General features: G+C 53.5%; 2 protein-coding genes across 3 annotated transcripts in view; both read left to right on the forward strand.

The window, feature by feature from the left end:
• DCHS1 (dachsous cadherin-related 1) overlaps positions 1-17,014 on the forward strand; it is a 34,088-nt gene extending 17,074 nt beyond the window's left edge. The window contains exons 3-21 of the mRNA XM_025928669.2: positions 3,723-3,911; positions 4,008-4,239; positions 4,379-4,615; positions 4,901-5,926; positions 6,135-6,328; positions 6,575-6,671; positions 6,773-6,930; positions 7,130-7,994; positions 8,087-8,326; positions 8,417-8,542; positions 9,171-9,380; positions 10,637-11,515; positions 11,642-11,755; positions 11,922-12,133; positions 12,222-12,376; positions 12,572-12,702; positions 12,818-13,101; positions 13,468-13,606; positions 13,941-17,014. Coding sequence (XP_025784454.2) covers positions 3,723-3,911; positions 4,008-4,239; positions 4,379-4,615; positions 4,901-5,926; positions 6,135-6,328; positions 6,575-6,671; positions 6,773-6,930; positions 7,130-7,994; positions 8,087-8,326; positions 8,417-8,542; positions 9,171-9,380; positions 10,637-11,515; positions 11,642-11,755; positions 11,922-12,133; positions 12,222-12,376; positions 12,572-12,702; positions 12,818-13,101; positions 13,468-13,606; positions 13,941-16,552 — 8,100 coding nt within the window. The 3' untranslated portion in view covers positions 16,553-17,014. The remainder of the gene's footprint in view (positions 1-3,722; positions 3,912-4,007; positions 4,240-4,378; positions 4,616-4,900; positions 5,927-6,134; positions 6,329-6,574; positions 6,672-6,772; positions 6,931-7,129; positions 7,995-8,086; positions 8,327-8,416; positions 8,543-9,170; positions 9,381-10,636; positions 11,516-11,641; positions 11,756-11,921; positions 12,134-12,221; positions 12,377-12,571; positions 12,703-12,817; positions 13,102-13,467; positions 13,607-13,940) is intronic.
• Positions 17,015-17,704: 690 nt separating this feature from the next.
• TPP1 (tripeptidyl peptidase 1) lies at positions 17,705-24,885 on the forward strand. Of its 2 annotated transcripts, none has more exons than XM_025928586.2 (13): positions 17,705-17,818; positions 17,933-18,004; positions 18,267-18,406; positions 19,568-19,718; positions 19,937-20,064; positions 20,216-20,394; positions 20,581-20,779; positions 20,927-21,115; positions 21,317-21,386; positions 21,826-21,946; positions 22,030-22,188; positions 22,361-22,486; positions 22,655-24,632. In XM_025928586.2, the coding sequence occupies exons 1-13, from the start codon at positions 17,775-17,777 to the stop codon at positions 22,793-22,795; spliced, it is 1,719 nt and encodes a 572-aa protein (XP_025784371.1). In that variant the 5' UTR covers positions 17,705-17,774; the 3' UTR covers positions 22,796-24,632. The 2 variants fall into 2 exon arrangements, with proteins under 2 accessions (XP_025784371.1, XP_086534217.1); XM_086678091.1 differs by lacking the exon at positions 22,655-24,632 and adding an exon at positions 24,700-24,885 and having other exon boundaries at positions 17,710-17,818.
• Positions 24,886-24,931: the final 46 nt, after the last annotated feature.

A 24,931-nucleotide genomic window follows, 5' to 3' on the forward strand; every position in this document is an offset into this window, starting at 1 on the left:
TGATGCCTTGCCTCTGGCCAGACTCTGGGTATTTGCCTGCCTGCTGCTATCCAGCTCCCACCCACTCTCCCATGTGTTTACTCTCCCTCTTGGCCTCGGACCAATGGGTGATGACTTCCAAACTTTTTCCTCCTCATTAGTGCCTGAAGCTAGAGGGTAACTCTCCAAGGGGTTTCCTGGAGTTTTTACTATTCATAACTATAGGGAGGTGGGAGTTAAAAATGATCACCGAGTGTTCATACCTGTTCATATCTGAATATTAAGACAAGAAGTCTTAATATTCAATTCACTCAATATACATTTATCAAATATCTACCATGTGCAGGTCATTGCATTAGGGACACAGAATACAGTCATGAATGAGTCATTCGCCCCGCCCCCTGCTTCATGGAGTTTATAGTCTAGAGTGGAGATTCATGTGCAAAGAAGTAGTTGTACTGCAATAAGAAAACCTCCATGATGGGGTCTTATGTGAGGTAGACAGGCAGTATGAATGCATCCCAAAAGAGGTGAGCCTTAAGCTGAGACTTACAGGATGAGCAGCAGTTGGTGAGGAGACCAGACAGTGGGGAGTGTAGGGCAGTGGTCCAGGCACAAGTGACACACATGCACAGAGCAGTGGGAGAGCCTGACTTGTTCAGGGGCCTACAAGTGGCTCAGTGTCTCTGGAGGTTAAGGTTTGGGATGGGAGACTGGGAGGGAGACTGTGCAGGTAGGCCAGACAGTGAGGAGTCAAGCCAAGCCAAAGGGTTTGAGCACTTTTCTTTGGAGAACATTAAAGATTTTCAAGTGGAAGGGTAATATGATCATATTTGCTTTCTCAAAAGATGCTTTTGGTAGTCAGTATAGAACAGCGGTTCACAACTGGGCATGATTTTGCCCTCTGGAGGGGACATCAGGCTATGTCTACAGACATTTCATTCTGACACATGAATGTCACAAGTGGTGTGATGCTACTGACATCTAGCGCACAGAGGCCAGGGATGCTGTCAAACATCCTGTAATGCACAGGACAGCACACAACAAAGGATTATCTGATCCAAAATGCCAGTTGTGCCAAGGATGAGAAGTCCTGGTGTAGAAGATGGATTGGAGGCTCAGGCACCTATGAGAAGGGAATCACAATAGTCCAGGGGAGAGATAGCTCAGGCCTAAATCAGGACAGTGATAATGGTGATGGAGAGGATTAGACAAATAGGAGAGATAATGAGGATTTACTTAGTCCCTAGTTGATTGATATACCGGGAGAGAAAAAGGGAAGAACAGATTTCTGGCTTGAGCAACTGCCTGGATGGAAGAGTCATTAGAGAGGGGTTGGAATGATCATGAGTTTAGTTTTAGACACATTGGATTTAAGGTGCCACTTGGGACGTCCAAGTGGAGATATTGAGCAGGCATCGATGTGCAGGTTTGGAGCTCAGAAGAGTGGTCCAGGTCAAAGTGCAGATGATGGTCAAAGCCACAGAAATGGAAGAGAAGGTCCTGAGGGAGCATGTCGAGTGAGAAGGCCAGGGAGAGATCCCAGGGAGCAAATGTGTGAGAACAGTCAGGGAAAGGGGAGGCGGAGGAGTCTGTGGAGGCGGAGGCAGCAGAAGGAGAAGTGGGAGACACCTGGGAGGGAGGTCAGGGTGGGGTGGATGCAGTAAGTTTGTGGTCTGGTAGGAACTTCAGAAAATTCACAGATAAGGGTGTTTACTTCCTCCTTGAAGTAGTGCATTCGATGAGAGCTAAGGGCGGGTGGGGATTAAAGGAGAGCTAAGTGGGAGAGGGGACTGACCAAGGTTGGGCTGGGACGCAGGGCTGAGCGCCTGCTGAGAAGAGAAACTGCATTTGCAGTGGAGCCTCTGAGCTGGAGCTGCACAGGCTGGGAAATTCACTTCTGCCTTGGTCATTTCCAGTCAGTGGCCTGTATGCCTTTTGGGGTCACTTCCTGACAACTTCCCCTGACCACTATTTATTGCTTTCTTCCTGCAGGGAGTCAGAGGGCAAAGGTCTTTAACAGCTTCTGGAGATGATGCAGCAGCTGTGCTGCAGCCCGCCTGGATTGATGCAGGGGGATGTTTGTCTCCTGGGATATCTGGGCCCACAGCCACAGTAAAGAGTTAGAGCAGGAGCTGTTTTCCAGGGTTCAGCCATGGCAGGGTCTCTCCGGAGGGTAAACAGTGCCACAAATCACTTCTGTCAAGGGCCTGGGCAACAATCAGAAGTCCTTGGCTAGCCTCCTTTCTGAGGAGCATTTTCTGGCTACGAAAAGGGAACTCTCCAGCTTCCTCTTACAGCATACCATGACCCTAAGACCCTTGTACACACAGAGAATACTTTGTCACAGGCTACAGCAGTCAACACCAGCTAACACACTGTTGGGGGTCTAATGTGCACCCAATGTATAAAACTTAGTTTGAAGGAGGTTTTTGTTGTAAGGATAATCAGAATATCTGTTTGCTCATTCAACAAATATATATAGAGTACCTACTGTGTGCCTGGCCCTGTCCTAGGCTCAGAAGCTTTTGGAATGGTGTCTCCTGCTGCTCTGCTTCTGAAATGTTCAGAGGCTCCTGACATTGGTGTCCAATAGTTTACCTTTTCCTGAGCCAGTCTAGGAGATGCCCAAGAATTAACCAGGAAAGCCTTCCCCTACTTCTTGGTTTTGTGGAGCCTCCTGGACATAATGCCCTTGATGCCCCATGGACTTGCAATTCTCCCTCTCTCACTTCCAACAAGGTTGGCTTGAGAGGCAGTGGATGCCACAGGTGCGTGAGCCACATCCATAAATCCACAGAGCAGACCCCGATCCCACCAGCGATTAGATTCCAGTATCAATCAAACCCTGCTCTGGAATGGCCAAACTCCAGAAAATGCAGGGCTAGAACATCAGTCCCAGTAGGTGCATCAGTCAGTTAGTTCTCTGTTCAGAGTGATTATGAGACTTGGTGATGGTTATTAACTCCCTGTGACCCACCTGGAATTTGCAGTCATAGCCCAAGCACTCTCCTTTGTCAGTGCAGTTTGACCTCATCATTTGCAGATTCTGCATTTGTGAATTTGCAGACTCTCTAAAATTTATTTCTAACCCCCAAAACAATACTTATGGAGCTTTTGCAGACATTTCTGGACATGTGCAGAATGATGAAAAATTCAAGTAGCCTGATGTGCACATTCCAAGCAATGCTCTGCCTTCATATTTCAGCTCATACTGTAAACAAGGGTCCTTTTTGTGGTCTATTTGGTGCCACATTTTTTGCATTTTTGTCCTCTTTGTTTGGTGATTTTGCTGTTTAAAATGGTCCCCAAGTGTAGTGCTGAAGTGCTGTCTGGTGTTCCTAAGCACAGGAGGGCTGTGATGTGCCTTATGAAGAAAATTAGTATGTTAGATAAGCTTCATTCAGATATGATTTATAGTGCCATTGGCCATGAATTCAGTGTTAATGAATCAACAATATATATTACATAGGTGTCTTTAAACAGAAACATGCATAAAACAAGGCTATGTATTGACCAGCTGACAAAAATGTTGTGATCAGAGGCTCACAGGAACCTAAACCAGGTGGTGAGGTTTGAGATGTAGTTGGGTTTTGGCCCATGTCCTATTAGTCCCCTGTATGTGTCCACCATCCAAAGACCCTGGCTCCCAGCTGGCCCAGGGCCTGCTTCTTCTAATTGCCACTTAACTCTGGCTCTTCTGGTCAACAAGATGGACATCACTCACCCCAGCCTCTCCCCAGGTGACAGCCACAGATGCAGACAGTGGCCCATTTGGCCTCCTCTCCTATTCCTTGGGTGCTGGACTTGGGGCCTCAGGGTCTCCCCCATTCCGCATTGATGCCCAGAGTGGTGATGTGTGCACGACCCGGATCCTAGACCGAGACCAGGGGCCCTCGAGCTTCGACTTCACAGTGACAGCTGTGGATGGGGTGAGTGGGCAGACCATGGGCAGTCTGGGTGTTGGAGTAGGGCATTCACCAGAGCCAGACAAGGTCCACCTGACTTATGGCTGCATGTCTCCCTAGGGAGGCCTCAAGTCCATGGTATACGTGAAGGTGTTTGTGTCAGACGAGAATGACAACCCACCTCAGTTTTATCCACGGGAGTATGCTGCCAGTCTGAGTGCCCAGAGTACACCAGGCACAGCTGTGCTGAGGGTGCGTGCCCATGACCCTGATCAGGGGCCCCATGGGCGACTCTCCTACTACATCCTGGCTGGCAATAATCCCCCACTCTTTGCCTTGGACGAGCACTCAGGTGAGGATCCTCCCATTCCCAGGCCTTGCCCCCGGACCCCTCTCCCCACCTGCTTACATGAAGTATTGCCCCCTCTCCCATAACCTTTTTACTTCTATTCTGTTTCCTTATACGTCAGTGCTTCTATCCCTTCTCCCAGGGCTGTTGACAGTAGCCTGGCCCTTGGCCAGACGGGCCAACGCTGTGGTGCAGCTGGAGATTGGGGCCCAGGATGGAGGTGGCCTGCAGGCAGAGCCCAGTGCCCGAGTCAACATCAGCATTGTGCCTGGAACCCCTGTACCACCTGTATTTGAGCAACTACAGTATGTCTTTTCCGTGCCAGAGGATGTGGCGCCAGGCACCAGTGTTGGTGTAGTCCAGGCACGCAACCCACCAGGTATCATTTATCATTATACCCATTTGGTGCTGTACCCAGACACACCACCATAACCCATCTCAAAGTACCCTAGAGTATCACAGCACAGATAACATGCAGGTTACAACCCCAGCACCTCCCTGGACACAGTGCAGGCCCTCTGCTTCATCCCCAGGCACATGAATGTCCCAGTAGTTTGAAAGACACAGGTGTGGACAGTGCTTCTCCCTCCTTGGGATCAGAGTCTGGGCCCCAACTCGTTAGATGCGTCCCATCTCTTTCCTGACTCCTCTCTCCTCTCCTCAGGTCGCTTGGGGTCTGTGACCCTTGCCTTATCAGGTGGGGATCCCCGAGGACTCTTCTCTTTAGATGGGGCCTCGGGGCTGTTACAAACACTTCGCCCTCTGGACCGGGAGCTGCTGGGACCAGTGCTGGAGCTGGAGGTGCGGGCAGGCAGTGGAGTGCCCCCAGCTTTTTCAATGGCTCGGGTGCGTGTGCTGCTGGATGATGTGAATGACAACTCCCCTGCCTTCCCTGCACCTGAAGACACAGTGTTGCTGCCACCAAGCACTGCCCCAGGGACCCCCATCTATACACTTCGGGCTCTGGACCCTGATGCAGGTGTTAACGGTCGAGTCACCTTTACCCTGCTAGCTGGGGGTGGTGGGGCCTTCACTGTGGACCCCACAACAGGCCATGTACGGCTTATGAGACCTCTGGGGCCTCCAGGGGGGCCAGCGCATGAGCTGGAGCTGGAGGCCCGGGATGGAGGCTCCCCACCCCGCACCAGCCACTTCCGACTACGGGTAGTGGTACAAGACTCGGCGACCCATGGGCTGGCTCCTCATTTTGACAGCCCCATCTACCGTGTGGACCTGCCCTCAGGCACCACCCCTGGAACTCAGGTCCTGCAAGTGCAAGCTCAAGCACCAGATGGGGGCCCCATCACTTATCACCTTGCAGCAGATGGGCCAAGCAGCCCCTTTGGCCTGGAACCACAGAGTGGTTGGCTATGGGTGCGAGCAGCACTGGACCGTGAGGCCCAGGAGTTGTACACACTGAAGGTAATGGCAGTGTCTGGGTCCAAAGCTGAGTTGGGGCAGCAGACAGGCACAGCCACCGTGAGGGTCAGCATCCTCAACCAGAATGACCACAGTCCCCGCTTGTCTGAGGAGCCCACCTTCCTGGCTGTGGCTGAGAACCAGCCCCCAGGGACCAGCGTGGGCCGGGTCTTTGCCACTGACCGAGACTCAGGACCCAACGGACGTCTGACCTACAGCCTGCGACAGCTGTCAGAAGACAGCAAGGCCTTCCGCATCCACCCCCAGACTGGTGAGCACTGGGGCCCAAATTCTGAGATCTCATAGCCTCATCCTCAGACTGGTGAATACCCAGACAGAATTCCCAGACCCCTGCCAAGAGGACCAGGACTCAGCCTGGACTTTCACCCTGGCATTCCCTCCCACACTCCCTAAACCCCAGCTTCTCAGCTGCAGGCCTCAGGCTGTGCCCATACATGACCCTTATCCTGCACTCCCAGGAGAAATGACCACACTCCAAACCCTGGACCGAGAGCGGCAGAGCAGCTACCAGCTCCTGGTGCAGGTGCAGGATGGGGGGAACCCACCCCGTAGTACCACAGGCACCGTGCACATCGCAGTGCTCGACCTCAACGACAACAGCCCTACCTTCCTGCAGGCTTCAGGGGCTGCTGGCGGCGGCCTCCCTATACAGGTATGTGAAGTGGCAGGACCCTGCCCTGAAGAAGTGTGAGAGGCAATGGGGTGGAGGGTCATCTCCCCACAGAGCTGTAGGTGTAGATCAGAGAGACTGGCTCTTGGAACAGGTGTGAGAGCAGAAAAGGGGCTCTGCCTGCATTCAGGTGAGGGGAACTTGACTCTGAGATGTCTCAGGTGAGGGAAACTTGACTCAAGAACACAAGGAAGGACACAGCTGTAGGTGAACTGTGTGTCCCCACAGGTACCAGATCGAGTGCCTCCAGGAACACTGGTGACGACTCTGCAGGCCAAAGATCCAGACGAGGGGGAGAATGGCACCATCCTGTACACACTAACTGGTATGATGGGGGAGACGTGGAGAGAAGGGAGTTGGTGGGTGATGGCATGACCTCCCCAGCTCTGGGACTCATGCCCTCACCCTTCGTATACCTGTCCCCAGGTCCTGGCTCAGAGCTCTTCTCTCTGCACCCTCACTTGGGGGAGCTGCTCACTGCTGCACCCCTGATCCGAGCAGAGAGGCCGCACTATGTGCTGACTTTGAGCGCTCACGACCAAGGCAGCCCCCCTAGGAGCTCCAGCCTCCAGCTGCTGGTACAAGTAAGGCTGCTCTTCCTTAAATCTGTTTACTTCTCCTTAGCCACCACTATGAGCTCCCTCCAAGAGCCACGCTTTCATGGAGTCCTTGTGCCCTCTAGTCAGTCTACTCCTACTGCCCTACCAGGTACCCAGCAGGCCAGCCCAGACCCCTTTAACTTGGCTCCCCTTGATTCTGTCCTTCCTCCTCTGTCCACAACAGGTGCTTCCATCAGTTCGCTCGGCTGAGCCCCCACCGGATCCATCAGAGCCAGACCCAGCGGCTCCGGTGCCCGTCGTGCTGACGGTGACAGCAGCGGAGGGGATGCAGCCCGGATCCCTGTTGGGTTCCGTGGCGTCGCCAGAGCTGGCGGGGGTGGGCGCACTCACCTACACTCTGGTGGGCGGCGCCGACCCGGAGGGCACCTTCGCGCTGGACGCGGCCTCAGGGCGCTTGTACTTGGCCCGGCCCCTGGACTTTGAGGCAGGCCCGGCGTGGCGCGCTCTCACTGTGCGCGCTGAGGGCCCGGGAGGCGCGGGCGCGCGGCTGCTGCGCGTGCAGGTGCGCGTGCAGGACGAGAACGAGCACGCGCCAGCCTTTGCGCGCGACCCGCTGGCGCTGGCGCTGCCGGAGAACCCGGATCCTGGCGCGGCGCTGTACACCTTCCGCGCCTCGGACGCCGACGGCCCGGGCCCTAACAGCGATGTTCGCTACCGTCTGCTGCGCCAGGAGCCGCCCGTGCCTGCGCTGCGCTTGGACGCGCGCACCGGGGCGCTCAGCGCACCGCGAGGCTTGGACCGGGAGACCACACCTGCCCTGCTGCTGCTCGTGGAAGCCACCGACAGGCCCGCCAACGCCAGCCGCCGCCGCGCAGCGCGCGTTTCTGCGCGCGTCTTTGTCACGGATGAGAATGACAACGCGCCGGTGTTCGCCTCCCCTTCACGTGTGCGCATCCCCGAGGATCAGCCGCCCGGGCCCGCGGCGCTGCACGTGGTAGCGCGAGACCCGGACCTGGGCGAGGCCGCACGCGTGTCCTATCGCCTGGCAGCAGGTGGGGACGGCTACTTCCGGCTACATTCCAGCACCGGTGAGTTGGACGCAGAGATTGGGACGAGGGAGGGTGCTGATTTGGAGGGAATGTTGAGGTTTGCTTCCAACCTGCCCTACCCACTCACCTAGGAGCGCTGTCGGTGGTGCGGTCCCTGGACCGCGAACAGCGAGCTGAGCACGTACTGACGGTGGTGGCCTCCGACCACGGCTCCCCTCCGCGCTCAGCCACACAGCTCCTGACTGTCAGTGTTGCTGACGTCAACGACGAGGCACCCGCTTTCCAACAGCAAGAGTACAGCGTCCTCTTGCGTGAGAACAGCCCGCCTGGCACTTCTCTGCTCACTCTGCGGGCGACCGACCCAGACCTGGGTAAGACCTGAGGGATGAGTGGAGAAAGGTACATCTGGAAGGAAAAGGTGTATTTACCCGCTGACCCCCCTCCTTGCTGCCCTTCTTCAGGGGCCAATGGGCAAGTGACTTACGGAGGCATCTCTGGTGAAAGCTTCTCCCTGGACCCAGAGACTGGAGTTCTCACAACTCTTCGGGCCCTGGACCGGGAAGAACAGGAGGAGATCAACTTAACAGGTACACACTGACAGGACCCCAAAAGCCTGAGGTGTTATAAACAGCCAGTGTTACATGGGTAGATGCTCCAAAGTACCTTCTAGAAGCTTCCACCTATTACAGCACAGCTTGTTATATTTTTGGATCATCTTGGGGCAGATTGCGAGGTGATCTGACTACTAGACTGTCCCCGTTGTCATCACACGAAGTCTCAAATACATAATGTCACAGCTGTGCTCTTTAGGATTCCCTCAGATTATACTGTGGCCATTTAACAGAGAAACCTATTGATTGTACCAGAGAGGTTAGGTGACTTGTGCAAGCTAACACAGCTTGGAAGTGGTAGAACTGGGACTTGAACCCACGTTTTTGATATCTCACTTAGTGCCTTTTCTGTCACACTACTACCCATCCAAGATACATCTTGCATGCACTAAGTTTGGGAGATTAGAAGGAAAAAAACATCTTCTGACTTGTATATTTATGTGTACATGTATATGTGTAGGCACCCATGTGCTTGCGGAGTGTGGAGAGATGGACATTTTCTGGCTCATATATACACCTGGTGAACATGTGTGAACGATGTGTGGTATGGGTTTCTCCATGGGATGGGAGCAGGCTAGATCTCATTGATTTTGCTTCCCCACAGTGTATGCCCGAGACAGGGGCTCGCCCCCACTCTTGACCCATGTCACAGTGCGGGTGGCCGTGGAGGATGAGAATGACCATGCCCCAACCTTTGGGAGTGCCCACCTCTCCCTGGAGGTGCCCGAGGGCCAGGACCCCCAGACCCTTACTGTGCTGCGGGCCTCTGACCCAGATGTGGGAGCCAACGGGCAGCTGCAGTACCGCATCCTGGGTGAGAACTGTCCCACACTCACACATCCAGCACCCACTTGCCCAGTTCTACTCCTTGTTGGCTTATGTCAGCCACAGTGTGTCTGGGTTTCCTTTCCTTTCTCTGTCTTCTACTTTTTCATTCATGTATATATGTGTTTCTGAGTGTCTCTTTCTATGCCTCTTCAGTTCTTTATCATCTCCCTTTGTGTCTCTGTCTTCATTTTCCTGTTTCTTTTTTTTTTCTTGTCTCTGTAGAGCACTTGTTCTCAAAATTTTTCCTTTCAGTAACTCTTAATATTCTTAGTTTTTGAGAATTCTAAGCATTTGTGTTTGTGTGATATCAATATTTATTGATATAATAATGTGATACATTATTATACATATATATACGAATACATACATAAATACATATTTATAATGAACACATTACATAAATACTTATTATACTAGACATTAAAGCTAAGAACCATTTTTTATTATTTTTTTAAAGTTTATTTATTTTGAGAGAGAGGGAGAGCGCACGCACAGGGGAGGGGCAGAGAGAGAAGGAGAGACAGAATCCCAAGCAGACTCTGCACTGTGAGCACAGAGGCTGATGCGGGGCTCAAACTCACTGTGAGATCATGACCTGAGCCAAAATCAAGAATCAGATGCTTACCTGACTGAGCCACCCAGGCACCCCATTTTTTGTTTTTTATTTTTTTTTTGAGAAAAATTTTAAAATGTTACTGTAAAACAAGCCAGTGAAGTACTGCTTGCCATATTTCTGCATAAGTACAAAGAAGTATTAGAGGTTCAAATAATTTGCTGGACAGCAATGAGATTGCGAAGATTATAGCAGGTGTAACTAAAGGTAAGCCAGCAAAAACCGAATTGAGTCTCTGAAAACATGTTCATGTTCTAAACTTTTTGCCTATACTCTAGAAGATGTAAGAATCATAAGCACACATTCCATTAACTATCCAAGTGATGTCATCACATGTCATGTAGTATTTGGATTCCACTGTACACTTGTGAAATACTAAGAATTTAAAAGGCATATAATGTCTTAGTATTGTTATGAAACTAGTTTGATCTTATATATTCCCTGGAAGGAGTCTCCAAACACACTCTGAGAAGGGTTGCTTTAGCATATCTTCCTTTATCTTCTGTGGTTCTTTTCTCTGCCTTTCTCCCAGTTTCTTTCCCCACCACTCTGTCCTATTTGCTGTTGCCTGTAAATCACCCCCATTCCCATGGACTCACACGTTTATATGCACATGTACTTCTCTGCAGATGGGGACCCATCAGGAGCCTTCATCCTAGACCTAGCTTCTGGGGAATTTGGCACCATGAGGCCACTAGACCGAGAGGTGGAGCCAGCATTCCAGCTGCAGATAGAGGCCCGGGATGGAGGCCAGCCAGCTCTCAGTGCCACTCTACTTGTGACAGTGACCGTGCTGGATGCCAATGATCATGCTCCAGCCTTCCCTGTGCCTGCCTACTCTGTGGAGGTGCCTGAGGATGCACCTGCAGGGACCCTGTTGCTGCAGCTACAGGCTCATGACCCTGATGCTGGGGCCAATGGCCGTGTGACCTACTACCTGGGTACAGGTGCAGCAGGAGCCTTTCTGCTGGAGCCCAGCTCTGGGGAATTGCGCACAGCCACAGTTCTAGACAGAGAACAGTGTCCCAGCTATGCCTTTTCTGTGAGTGCAGTGGATGGTGCAGCAGCTGGGCCCCTGAGCACCACGGTACCTGTCACCATCACAGTCCGTGATGTCAATGACCACGCACCCACCTTCCCCACCAGTCCCCTAAGGCTGCGTCTGCCCCGCCCAGGCCCCAGCCTCAGCACCCCAACCCTGCCTCTGGCCACTCTGCGAGCTGAAGACCGTGACGCTGGTGCTAATGCCTCCATCCTATACCGGCTGGCAGGCACACCACCGCCTGGCACCACTGTGGACTCTTACACCGGTGAAATACGTGTGGCCCGCTCCCCTGTAGCCCTGGGTCCCCGGGATCGTGTCCTCTTCATCGTGGCCACCGACCTTGGCCGTCCAGCTCGCTCTGCCACTGGTGTGGTCATTGTTGGGCTGCAGGGGGAGTCTGAGCGTGGACCCCGCTTCCCTCGGGCTAGTAGTGAAGCCATGCTCCGTGAGAATGCACCCCCAGGTGGGTCCCCAATAATGTCTCCCAGCTTTGTATCCCTGTATGAGCTGGGGTTACTTACTAAAAATGTCTCCTAGTGGAGACATTAGTCTGGTGCTCACTGTCCAACCAATACCATCATCTCCGCAGGGACTCCCATTGTCTCCCCCAAGGCTGTCCATGCAGGGGGCTCAAATGGACCAATCACCTACAGCATTCTCAGTGGGAATGAGAGAGGGACTTTCTCCATCCAGCCTAGTACAGGTAAGGGGCAGGAGCAGGGGCTCTGTGAGGGAACAGGCTCCTGGGGAAGCTTCCTGGGCCTGAGAAAGCTCTGGTTGTGGAGGGGCTACCCTTGAGGAAGGGCCTCAGCGAGGCAGGCTCCAGGGCAAGCAAGAGCTATCCGTGATGCTTTCTGCTGCCCCCACAGGAGCCATCACAGTTCGCTCAGCAGAGGGGCTGGACTTCGAGGCAAGCCCACGACTGCGACTGGTCCTGCAAGCAGAGAGCGGGGGAGCCTTTGCCTTTTCTGTGCTGACCCTAACCCTGCAAGACACCAATGACAATGCTCCCCGCTTCCTGCGGCCCCACTATGTGGCCTTCCTGCCTGAGTCCAGGCCCTTGGAGGGACCCTTGCTGCAGGTGTGGGGTGTGATGGGAAGATGGGGGGCACGGCTGGCCGGACTTGTCTGTGGCCAGCTCAGTGCCAGCAGCCTCCTCCTCCCACCAGGTGGAGGCAGATGACCTGGACCAAGGCCCCAGTGGACAGATCTCTTATAGTCTGGCCGCATCCCAGCCAGCACGGGGATTGTTCCATGTAGACCCAGCCACGGGCACTATTACTACCACAGCCATCCTGGACCGTGAGATATGGGCTGAAACACGGTAAAGGCTGGTTCTGTAGACTCCTGACACCCCATCCTGTGTCCATCCAGTTTCAAGCCCTGCCCTGTCCCCCACCTCAACTCCTAGGCCACATCCTGAGTCCCCCAGACCTCTAGCCTGTCGGGTGTCCTCTTAGCCCTGCCCAAGGTTCTCCCTTATCCCCAGGCCCCACTCTTGTTTGTTCTCTGTGTCCAGACTGGTACTGATGGCCACAGACCGAGGAAGCCCAGCCCTGGTGGGCTCAGCTACCCTGACGGTGATGGTCATCGACACCAATGATAATCGCCCCACCATCCCCCAGCCCTGGGAGCTCCGAGTGTCAGAAGGTGAGGGCTGGGTAAAGTGAGAGGTACAAAGGGTGGTAGGGTGGCACTGTACCCTACCCTGGGGCTCCAGGGGTGTCTGGGACCATGCCAGACACACATGTCCTATGTATTACAGATACGCTCTTGGGCTCAGAGATTGCACAGGTAACAGGGAATGATGTGGACTCAGGACCCGTGCTGTGGTATGTGCTGAGCCCATCTGGACCCCAGGATCCCTTCAGCATAGGTCGCTATGGAGGCCGCCTCTCACTCACGGGCCCCCTGGACTTTGAGCAACGTGACCGCTACCACCTGCAACTGCTGGCACATGACGGGCCTCATGAGGGCCATGCTAACCTCACAGTGTTTGTGGAGGATGTCAATGACAATGCACCTGCCTTCTCGCAGAGCCTCTACCAGGTATTGATGTCTCCAGATGTCCCCACACCTGGGCCCAGTGTTGTTCACGTTGGAAGGAAGTGACACAGCTAGAAGTGTCTGAGCGGGGGGGAGGGAGGGCTGGATCTTGGAACTGACCTGAGGATGGACCCCTGAGGATGGGAGGGTCCCGTCTCAAACCAGTCTTCCACGTCCTAGGAAATGTGTCTAGGTACTTCATCCTGTGCCCAGAAATGGAGGAAGGTGGGAAGTTTGAGTACTGAGTATGGGCTTCAAGCTGGCATGGATGCCCAGCAGGGCTCATGGGATCAGGCTCTAGAACATAGGCTGAGTGGACAGTAGGGCAGCTGGGAAGCTTGGCCATAAACACTTGTCTTCACCCCTCAGGTGACACTGCTTGAACACACACCCCCAGGCAGTGCCATTCTCTCCGTCTCTGCCACTGACCAGGATTCAGGTGCCAATGGTCACATTTCCTACCACCTGGCTTCCCCTGCTGAGGGCTTCAGTGTTGACCCCAACAATGGTACGTCCTTCCCAGGATCTGACCCCTTATCTTTGACTGTGATGGGCCATATTTTGACCTCATTCCTAGAATTTCTTGCCCGAATTCTTAACTCCTGGATCCCTGACCCAGAGAGAAAAATTTCCCCTCCTTAGTCTCTATTTTAAACCCTGTCTTGACTGCATGTCTAGAAGCCATTTCCTGAATCCTGGAAACCATTTCATAAACTCCCAGCGCAGGCTATTCCCTGGAGTCTGAGTTTCAAGGCCATTTCCTAGGCCCCAAAGGATCACCCCTCTGCTCACCTACAGTCTCTGCTGAATGCATATTTCTCTCCATTCCCTTCTCATCTCAGGGACCTTGTTCACAACAGTGGGAACAATGGCCTTGGGCCATGAGGGGCCAGGAGTGGTAGACGTGGTGCTGGAAGCACGAGATCATGGGATGCCAGGCCGGGCAGCACAAGCCACAGTGCATGTGCAGCTGCAGGACCAGAATGACCACACCCCTAGCTTCACATTGCCACACTACCGTGTGGCTGTGACTGAGGATCTGCCCCCTGGTTCCACCCTGCTCACCTTGGAGGCTACAGATGCCGATGGAAGCCGCGCCCATGCCACCGTGGACTATAGCATCGTCAGTGGCAACCGAGGCCGAGTTTTCCAGCTGGAACCCCGGCTGGCTGAGGCTGGTGAAGGTGGTGGACTAGGTCCCCGGGCATTGGGCTGCCTGGTGTTGCTTGAGTCTCTAGACTTTGAAAGCCTAACCCAGTACAACTTAACTGTGGCTGCAGCTGACCGGGGCCAGCCACCTCGCAGTTCAGCTGTTCCTGTCACTGTCACTGTGTTGGATGTCAATGACAACCCACCTGTCTTCACTCAAGCATCCTACCGCATGGCAGTTCCTGAGGACACACCCATTGGAGTTGAATTGCTGCATGTGGAGGCCTCTGACGCTGACCCGGGTCCTCATGGCCTCGTGCGTTTCACGCTCAGCTCAGGTGACCCTTCTGGGCTCTTTGAGCTGGATGAGAGTTCAGGTGCCTTGCGACTCGCCCACCCCTTGGACTGTGAGACCCAGTCTCGACATCAGCTTGTAGTGCAGGCTGCCGACCCTGCTGGGACACACTTCGCTCTGGCACCAGTGACTATCGAAGTCCAGGATGTGAATGACCATGGCCCAGTCTTCCCTTTGAGCTTGCTCAGCACCAGCCTGGCAGAGAACCAGCCTCCAGGCACTCTTGTGACCACTCTGCATGCGATTGATGGGGATGCTGGGGCTTTCGGAAGGCTCCGCTACAGCCTGTTGGAGGCTGGGCCAGGGCCTGAGGGCCGTGAAGCATTTGCACTGAACAGCTCAACAGGAGAGTTGAGGGCACGAGTGGCCTTCGACTATGAGCATACCGGAAGCTTCCAGCTGCTGGTGGGTGCTGCCGACGCCGGGAATCTCTCAGCCTCGGTCACTGTGTCGGTGCTGGTGACAGGGGAGGATGAGTATGACCCGGTATTCCTGGCTCCAGCTTTCCACTTCCAGGTGCCAGAAGGTGCCCGGCGTGGCTACAGCTTGGGTCATGTGCAGGCCACAGATGAGGATGGAGGTGCTGATGGCCTGGTGCTCTATTCCCTTGCCACCTCTTCCCCCTATTTTGGTATCAACCAGACTACAGGTGCTCTCTACCTTCGAGTGGACAGTCGGGCACCAGGCAGCGGGACAGGCACTTCTGGGAGTGGAGGCCGGACACGACGTGAGGCACCACGGGAGCTGAGGCTGGAGGTGGTGGCACGGGGGCCTCTGCCTGGTTCCCGGAGTGCCACAGTGCCTGTGACTGTGGATATCACCCATACTGCCCTGGGCCTGGCACCTGACCTCAACCTGCTGTTGGTGGGGGCTGTGGCGGCCTCCCTGGGAGTTGTGGTGGTGCTTGCTCTAGCAGCACTGGTCCTAGGGCTGGTGCGGGCCCGTAGCCGCAAGGCTGAGGCAGCACCCGGTCCAATGTCACAGGCAGCGCCCTTGGCCAGTGGCTCTCTGCAGAAGCTAGGCCGAGAGCCGCCCAGCCCACCGCCCTCAGAGCACCTCTATCACCAGACTCTCCCCAGCTATGGTGGGCCAGGAGCTGGAGGACCCTACCCCCGTGGTGGCTCCCTGGACCCTTCACACTCAAGTGGTAGAGGCTCAGCAGAGGCTGCAGAGGATGACGAGATCCGCATGATCAATGAATTCCCACGTGTGGCCAGTGTGGCTTCTTCCTTGGCTGCCCGTGGCCCCGACTCAGGCATCCAGCAGGATGCAGACGGGCTGAGTGACACATCCTGTGAGCCACCTGCCCCTGATACCTGGTATAAGGGCCGCAAGGCAGGGCTGCTGCTGCCAGGTGCGGGAGCCACTCTGTACCGAGAAGAGGGCCCACCAGCCACTGCCACAGCCTTCCTGGGGGGCTGTGGCCTGAGCCCTGCACCCACTGGGGACTATGGCTTCCCAGCAGATGGCAAGCCATGTGTGGCAGGTGCATTGACGGCCATTGTGGCTGGTGAGGAGGAGCTCCGTGGCAGCTATAACTGGGACTACCTGCTGAGCTGGTGCCCTCAGTTCCAGCCGCTGGCCAGTGTCTTCACAGAGATTGCCCGGCTCAAGGATGAAGCTCGGCCATGTCCCCCGGCTCCCCGTATTGACCCACCACCCCTCATCACTGCTGTGGCCCACCCAGGAGCCAAGTCTGTGCCCCCTAAGCCAGCCAGCACGGCTGCAACCCGGGCCATCTTCCCACCAGCTTCTCACCGCTCCCCCATCAGCCACGAAGGTTCCCTATCCTCAGCTGCCATGTCCCCCAGCTTCTCTCCCTCACTGTCTCCTCTGGCTGCTCGCTCACCCGTTGTCTCACCATTTGGGGTGGCCCAGGGCCCCTCAGCCTCAGCACTCAGCCAAGAGTCTGGCCTGGAGCCACCTGATGACACGGAGCTGCACATCTAGCTGTGGCCCAGGCTGGGCCCCGACCTGGGATGCGCACAGTGTCCCCAATGCAGGCCCCATCTGAGCCTGCCCTGGGCAGCCTCGGACCATGATTGGCCACGGGGGAGGCCAGCTCCCCATCCTAAACTCCTCCAGTGGCAGCAGGTCCCACATCTCACCCTGGCCCCATCAGAGCACCAGTGCCACAGAGGCCCTGTTTGGCACTGACCCAGGGCCGGGTCCAGTGTGGGGAGAATTATGAAGGAGGCAGCAGCCCTGGGTTCTCCTCAGTGAGGGCTTCCTGCCCTGTGCCAGCACCTTGAGGTGGAGCTGAGACTTTATTTATTGGGGGGTAGGGAGGATGGGGGGAGGTCCTTCCAACCTGTTCAGGCCCAGCTCCTTTGGGTTCCACTGACACCCCTGCCCCTGCCCAGAACCAAGTGCCAATTCTCACTCTGGAGCCTTAATAAACTGCAGTTTGTATCCAGTGTCCGGCTGTACTCTGTGGGAGCTGTCAGGATGGGGGGGGGGGGTGATTGCAAGGCACCCTATACATTGTGGACACCTCAGGAGGCACGGAGGGGTATTGGACGCAGGGGCATCTGGGGTGGGGATGGCACTGGGAGCCCGGGCCTAGCCTGAGGCTGACTATCACATCTCTGCACTTGGCCTTTCCCTCTAACAAGGGCCAGAGGCCAGGGAGATGTAGCAGTGACCTAGAGAGGTATTGGCGAATGGGGAGAGATCTTGGGGATGATCAACTCTAGGCTTGAGGGTCCACATGTAACAAGAGCTCAAGCTTGTTGAACCTTTTCCTCATCAGGCTCTGGTGAGCAGTGTGTCTGCTTTATCGCTGTGAATTTTCACTGCAACCCTATGAGACAGAGGACTTTTAATACAATAGCTTTCATATTCTAAATGAAGCCTAGGCTCCAGGAGGTTGAGTGGCTTTCCTGATACCATATAGCTAAGCAGGAACCCATGTCTGTGGGTCTGTGTGCCCCAGAGCCCCTCTCTTCAGCACTGCCCTATACCCCCACGGTGAGTGCTGGCTGGACTCTGGCAGCAGTGGGGAGCCCTGGACTTACCCAGTGCTCCTTGAGCCACGGAGGAAGGATCCTGGTGGCAGCCCCACCCATTCTCCAGCATTCAGGACCACCCATTTGAGGGAGGAGCCAGTACAGTCACCAGTTTCTAGGCAGATGCCGGGTGGCGGAATATTAGAGCTCATGTGATCTGTCACATGACAGCAGACCTCCAGAAAGGCAGAATGAGACTCCAAGCCTGGTGAGAATTAGGGGGCCCTGGGAGGAGGGGATCATGTTGGAGGGAGTACGTGTTGGAGGGTGGGAACGCAGCGACAGTCCAGCTCCGGCTAAAACCCGCCTGCTGTCTCTGCAGCTTCCTAGGGCTCCTTGCCCTCTTCGTCACTGGCAAATGCAGTTACAGCCCGGAGCCTGACCAGCAGCTGGCGTAAGTTGACTTAGCACAGACCTTCTCCTTCCCTATGCCCTGTTTTGCACCCACTGTCTTCGTCCCAGCCTCCCTCAACCTCTTACCAGCTCCTGGTATCCACTGCAAAGTCTTATCCCCAGTTGCCAGGCTCAGTCCTTGATCATTCACCTCTTGAGAGCCATATCTGCCTCTGGGATCCTACCCCAGGTCTCAGCCTCTAATCCTGAACCTTCCATCCCCACACTAACAAAGACCATGTTCATGACTCCTGACCCTGCAGGTTGCCCCCGGGCTGGGTGTCCCTGGGCCGTGTAGACTCTGAGGAAGAGCTGAGTCTCACTTTTGCCCTGAGACAGCAGAACGTGGAAAGATTATCCGAGCTGGTGCAGGCTGTGTCGGATCCCGGCTCTCCTCGTTACGGTGCCTACTGGGACTGGGGCTGGGATGTGGGATGCAATGGAGGGACCCAGGGCTGGGCTGAGCGTGGGATGGTGCACGTAATGTCAGGGTCATGCTCTGGGTGCCTGGGGAGGTGGTGATATAGGGCAGTTGAATAGCAGTGGCTTTCGTTGAAGAGTTTCTGAATTTAAAAAAGTGAACTGGAAATAAACTGTCCAAAACTCACTCAAATTCTTTCCCCAAAAACTTTCCACGTGTGTCAGGCTAGAAACCTGAAAATTAAGAGCACAGTCTGTGTGATCAGATCTGGATTCAGATTCTGACTCTACTACTTACCAGCTACCAGACAGATTGGGAAGTAGTATGCAGTACACATAGGTACCCATCAACTCAAATTCCTTACCTACCTTACCCACAACATGCCCATTTCCTCCTCCAGTCAGACTCGAGGGCTGTCAGTTCAGCTCTGAAAGAGCCTCGTCCATTTTTTACCATTGCCTGTTACTGCCAATACATTTGTTTTTTTTCTTGCACCCAGACTGTTGCCCAGCCCCCTGAGCGGTCTGCAGTCTCTTCCCCTCCATCCCACTCCCCACCATGCTCCCTACTCTGCTCTAAAACAGTGTTTTGCTCCAGTGGTCATGCTGGATAGTGTCCCTCCCCTGCATGAAGGGGTGGGGAGTGGTGGGGGGGGGGCAGTCTCAGATTTACCCCGGAGCTATGTGCCTGGTGCTGTGCAGGAAAATAGTGACACACTATTACGTTAAGCTTAAAAACAAGTATGAAGACTGGAACTAAATTAGGTGTCATCTGATAATTGGTTCTGAAAGTTTTGAAAACTTTTACTGTAAATAAACTTAAAATGAAAAATTTTAACTTCTTAACCTTACATGTTGGTTATGATCATGGCAATACATGCTCTGATGCAGCAATTGCAAACTTGTGACCTTTAGGGTAAATCCATATTTCTGGCCATAGCATTCCAAGTCTCCCTAGTCTTTTCTTCCCCTGGCCCCCAAATATAGCTTGCACAACCCGCCTCTTTGCTAGAAAGTTCTCACCCATCCCTCAAGACCCTGTTCCAGTTTTCCTGGGAAGTCCCAATGTCTCCTGGTTGAGGTCCAAAAAGGCAACTTGGAAAAGCAATGAATGAAGGCAAGATCCTCTACTGAATCTATGCAGGAAAATACCTGACCCTAGAGGATGTGGCTGAACTGGTCCGGCCATCACCATTGACCTTCCGCACAGTCCAAAAATGGCTTTTGGCCGCTGGAGCCCAGAACTGCCATTCAGTGACCACACGGGACTTTCTGACTTGCTGGCTGAGTGTCCGGTGAGAGGGAATGATTGCCCCATGGAGGGTACCAATCATCCCATCAGGGAGACATGTCACCCCAATGGGAGAGAACTGAGACCTAGGGTGGGGGGGGGCAGGTACTTGTGGGCAAGAGCTAACACATGGGGAGACAACAACGAACAGTGATGTTCAGGCAGCCTCCTCTGCTCTTGTCCATGCTTTCTGACCTCTGTTTTCTGATCTCTGACCTCCAGACAGGCAGAACTGCTGCTCTCTGGGGCTGAGTTTCATCGCTATGTGGGGGGACCTGGAGAGATCCATGTTATAAGGTCCCCACGTCCATACCAGCTCCCGAAGGCCTTGGCCCCTCATGTGGACTTTGGTAACACCAAGTGGGGCTGGTGGGGGTTGAAGCACATAGAGCCAGGGGCTAGAAAAGTTTAGATGCCATGGCGGGTGTGGGGTGGGGTCAGTGGTAAAGTGGGGGTTGGAGTCTAAAAGATCTCCTCCTCAAGGCTGACCCCTCCCCACAGTGGGGGGGCTGCACCGCTTTCCCCCCACATCATCCCTGAGGCAACGCCCTGAGCCACAGGTGTCAGGGACTGTTGGCCTGCACTTGGGCGTGACCCCATCCGTGATCCGTCAGCGATACAACTTGACAGCACAAGACGTGGGCTCTGGCACAACCAACAACAGCCAAGCCTGTGCCCAGGTGAGCTGTGCAGAGAGCTCCAGGGGCCTCACACCCTATCCAAGGTGCCTCCCCAGTGTGGGGCTTGCTCCCTGACTCCACCCCTGGGTTCTCACCCACTATCCTGTGACCTGGAGCAGTGTCCCCTGCCCTGACTTTGAGGCTGCATCCTCTGACCGATGGTATCTGCTCTGATTCCCTTTGTAGTTTCTGGAGCAGTATTTCCATGACTCAGACCTGGCTGAGTTCATGCGCCTCTTTGGTGGGAACTTTGCACACCAAGCGTCAGTAGCCCGTGTGGTTGGACAACAGGGCCGGGGCCGGGCTGGGATCGAGGCCAGTCTAGATGTGGAGTACCTGATGAGTGCCGGCGCCAACATCTCCACTTGGGTCTACAGTAGCCCTGGTACTGCCAAGGGGACTGGTTGGTGGGGAGGTGGGTGGTGGGGAGTGTTGATCACTACTCCCTCAAGGGAATCCCATGAGAGAGAGAGAGATCCTGACAACCTCCTAAATGATTGCCCTTGTGCTTTCCCCCACCTCCCAAATCCAGGCCGGCATGAGTCACAGGAGCCCTTCCTGCAGTGGCTCCTGGTGCTCAGTAATGAGTCAGCCCTGCCACATGTGCACACCGTGAGCTATGGAGATGATGAGGACTCCCTCAGCAGCGCCTACATTCAGCGGGTCAACACCGAGTTCATGAAGGCTGCCGCTCGGGGTCTCACCCTGCTCTTTGCATCAGGTGACCTCCTACTCTAAACTTTGACCCCACAGGAACTCTTGTGATCTCTGACTTATAATCTGAACTCAACAGGGACCACTGATCTGACCTCTAAACTTTGACCTCTTGCAGTAATAACTCTTTAATTTCTTCTCTGACATCTGAACACACATATCAAGCTCTGACCAATTAATCTGAGTGCTAAACTTGGTCTTTCTCTAGGTGACAGTGGGGCTGGGTGTTGGTCTGTCTCTGGAAGACACCAGTTCCGTCCCAGCTTCCCTGCCTCTAGGTAAGCACTCCAGCTCATCACTTACTTGTGACCACCAATCTTCCATCTATGACCTCATAATCTGGAATCTTTGCCTTGACCCCACCAGGTGCTCCTGTAGCTCAGCCCTCAGTTTAACCAGCTCTGGTTACTGCACTCCCCTCTTCTTCCTATAGGTCTAGGTCCCTCGGCTCCTGAGTAAAACGCAGCTCCCAGTATTCCTCTTCCTCAGTTCCCAAGCATTTTAGTAGAAGATTTGGTGAATGTGCTGTAGAGAAGTGTGCACCGTCACCTCAGGCCATGCCCCGAGGGCGCAAAACCTCTTAGTCTTCCCCCATGTACATGCTTCCCCCCAGAGTCCAGTGCCTCTAGCAAGACCCAGCCCATACTTACCCATCTCCACATATTTTGGAGGTCCCCTGGGCACCCCGACAAACTGAGTGTTGTCTTCTGCTCTCAGCCCCTATGTCACCACAGTGGGAGGCACATCCTTCCAGAACCCATTCAGAGTCACAAATGAGATCGTTGACTACATCAGTGGGGGTGGCTTCAGCAATGTGTTCCCGCAGCCTTCATACCAGGTGTGTATGTGTATTTGTGTGGATGGATGGGTGGGAGGGATCCTCAATTCAGCAGACAATACTCACTCAACAACACCTTTCAGGAGGAAGCTGTAGCCCAGTTCCTGAGTTCCAGTCCTCATGTACCACCATCTAGTTACTTCAATGCCAGTGGCCGTGCCTACCCAGATGTGGCCGCACTCTCCGATGGCTACTGGGTGGTCAGCAACAGCGTGCCCATTCCATGGGTGTCTGGCACCTCGGTAAGAATCAGCCTGGCTCCAAACCCCCACTCAGGAACCATCCTCACCCTCTACAAAGACCTTGCACCCAGAATCCCTGACTCTGCAGAGACCTCTGATCCTTTCAGACATTCCTCCCCCAAATCCAATCCCTCTGAACCCCTAACCTCTACTCCCACCCTCACTTTTGCAGGCCTCTACTCCAGTGTTTGGTGGGCTACTATCCCTGATAAACGAACATAGAATCCTCAGCGGCCGCCCCCCTCTTGGCTTTCTCAACCCAAGGCTCTATAAGCAGCGTGGGGCGGGACTCTTTGATGTAAGTACGGAAGGGAAGGGTGTGGACATTTTAATGAATATGGAGAGTACAAAGATGAACTTGAGGGCAGTTCTGATGGGGTTCTGAAATGTGAATACAAGGTAAGGGAGCTTAGTCTGTTAGTACTGGTACAAGCAGGCCAAGATGTGATGCCCACCTTTTCCCTAGGTAACCCATGGCTGCCATGAGTCCTGTCTGAATGAAGAGGTGCAGGGTCAGGGTTTCTGCTCTGGCCCTGGCTGGGATCCTGTGACAGGCTGGGGAACACCCAACTTCCCAGCTCTGCTGAAGACATTAATCAACCCTTGACCTGTTCCCTGCTCCCCAGCTGGTGGCTCAGTCCCTTATTCGGCACTGTTGGAAGCCCTGCTGAACCATCAACCACTGACTGCTGCAGACAGCTTATCTTCCTAACCCTGAAATGCTCTGAGCTTGACATGTCTCCCAACCTTACCCTGCTCCATCACACTCAGGTCTCCCTACTCCTGCCTCATGTTCCTCTTACAGATGCTATTACCAGTAGTGTTACAGATGTTATAACCAGTACTGTTATAACCTGCCCCACCCAAACCCCCTCCTATTTCTCTTTTCTCTTTTCAAACTGTTGTCTGTGCTCTCTGTGTACACTTTCACTTTATGTTCTCTCAGTTCACTGCAATGAGACCTCTGCTCTCACTTTTACACTCTTTACTTCCCTGGCAATTACAAACAATGGTTGTCCTGCTGCTTCATCCAGTGCTCACTTCCCAGTCTTTGCTTTATGGGCTGTCCGTCAGAGCTGTCCACTTCTCCTTCTTTAGACTTCAGGACTTAACTTCTTTTCTGACTGTTCCCACTTCGTCTTTCATTCTCTCCTTCCTCACTAAATGTTGGTATACTTCATTGCTTCATCTTTAGTCTTTTGCTCTTCTCAATGTTCCCTGGAACAAATTAATCACCTGGTATCCACAGCTATCACAATCTCACAAAATCAGACTTTATATCCAACAGTAATTGATACCTCAAATGCAAGTTGTATAATACTCAATACTTCATCTCCCTCCTTTTCCAATTCCAGACTGTTCTCTTGTGTTCTTTCTTGGTAAATGATACTATGCTTCTTCCAACCAAGCCAGAAATCTAAGTGTTATCCTAGACTCCCATTTCCTTCACCTCCTCCTCCCCATTACTACTGTCAATCAATAACTCCTACTGACTTTACCTCTTAAATATAGCTTTAGCAAGACGCAAGTCCTGCCAGTTACGTTTCCTAACTATATCTAGAACTCATCTACTTCTCTCCGTCTCCACTGCTATTACATTAGCTTAGAGCCATATTCTCTCCCCTGTGAATTGTTCAGAGACCCTTGCAAAAAGTGTCCTTACTTCCTGCCCATCCATTCCACAAAACCATTTTCCCAGAGTAAAATGCAAATCTCATCAGGTCATTTACTTTAAACCCTTCAAAGATTACTGATCAAATTTGGGCTTTTTGCTATGATTCACAAACCCTATCCTTTCCTTGCTATTTGTTCTTGAATAACAAAGTGTTTACCCTCCTTGCTCTCCCTGCCTTCCCCCACCACCACTTTCACTTTTGCTCAAGCTATTCTGCACCCTTAACATGAACTCTGACTCCCTTTGCCTGATTGGCTTCCAGGATTCTTTTAAAGACTCAGCTCAGAAGTCACCTCCTCCTGTGAACCTTTTGGCTCTCTGAAGTTAGTTGAAATTAGTTAGAAAAATTTTAGCTTTTTTCAAACCAAATCTGTTTGATTTTTGGTTCTGATGTAGACTATGAGAGAGCTTTGGGCAAGTAAGTTCATCTCTCTGAATCTTTTCTCTAATCTGTTAAGTGGGGATATCAATATCTGCCTCTCACAATAATCAGGAAATAATTAAATGGAATAAAATTGATAGAGTGCCTGACACAAAGAAGTAGGCAGTAGATGTTCGTTCCCTTCCTCCCTTGCACCGCATACTGTGTCTACCTCTAGTATTTTAACTCCAACATAGTACTGAAAATGCTTGTTTACCTGTTTGCCTCCCTTTCCAAGACTGTTGGTGCCTAGAGGCCTAGAACCTCGTCCTACTTAACTTTGTATTTCCAGGCCCTAGCTCAGTTACGGCAATTGGGAATTAAATAAATGTTGCGTTGAAAACCCCACCCTCACTCGCTGTGATTTTGCATGTGTGGTTTACTCAAGCTGAAATATTTCCCTCCCCATCTACAGCAGCACCGTGCGCTGTCCTGTTGCCCTTCTCTGGACAGCTGGAGGGGAGTGGGGCTTGCGTTCCAACCCGTAAAGGGCTGAGTAAGGGAACTAGAAAGGATGCAGACTACCAGGCAACCGGTGGTCGAGGACTGTCCGAAAGCAGTCTTCAAGCGTCAGGTTGCACAAGTGGTCCCAGACCCGCAGAAGAGCGTCCTCGACATTCACGGTTCCTATGCCGGCGTAAGGGCCT

The sequence above is a fragment of the Puma concolor genome, chromosome D1 (genome assembly GCF_028749965.1).
Source record: "Puma concolor isolate L17-30 chromosome D1, mPumCon1.1.hap2, whole genome shotgun sequence".
Classification (NCBI taxonomy): Eukaryota; Metazoa; Chordata; class Mammalia; order Carnivora; family Felidae; genus Puma; species Puma concolor.

Coding starts and splice junctions, on each gene's coding strand:
- TPP1 (XM_025928586.2), top strand. CDS start 17,775: ATGACAGCAGACCTCCAGAAAGGCAGAATGAGACTCCAAGCCTG. Junction 21,116..21,316: donor CACCCTGCTCTTTGCATCAG/GTGACCTCCTAC, acceptor GTCTTTCTCTAG/GTGACAGTGGGGCTGGGTGT. Junction 21,387..21,825: donor CCCAGCTTCCCTGCCTCTAG/GTAAGCACTCCA, acceptor TTCTGCTCTCAG/CCCCTATGTCACCACAGTGG.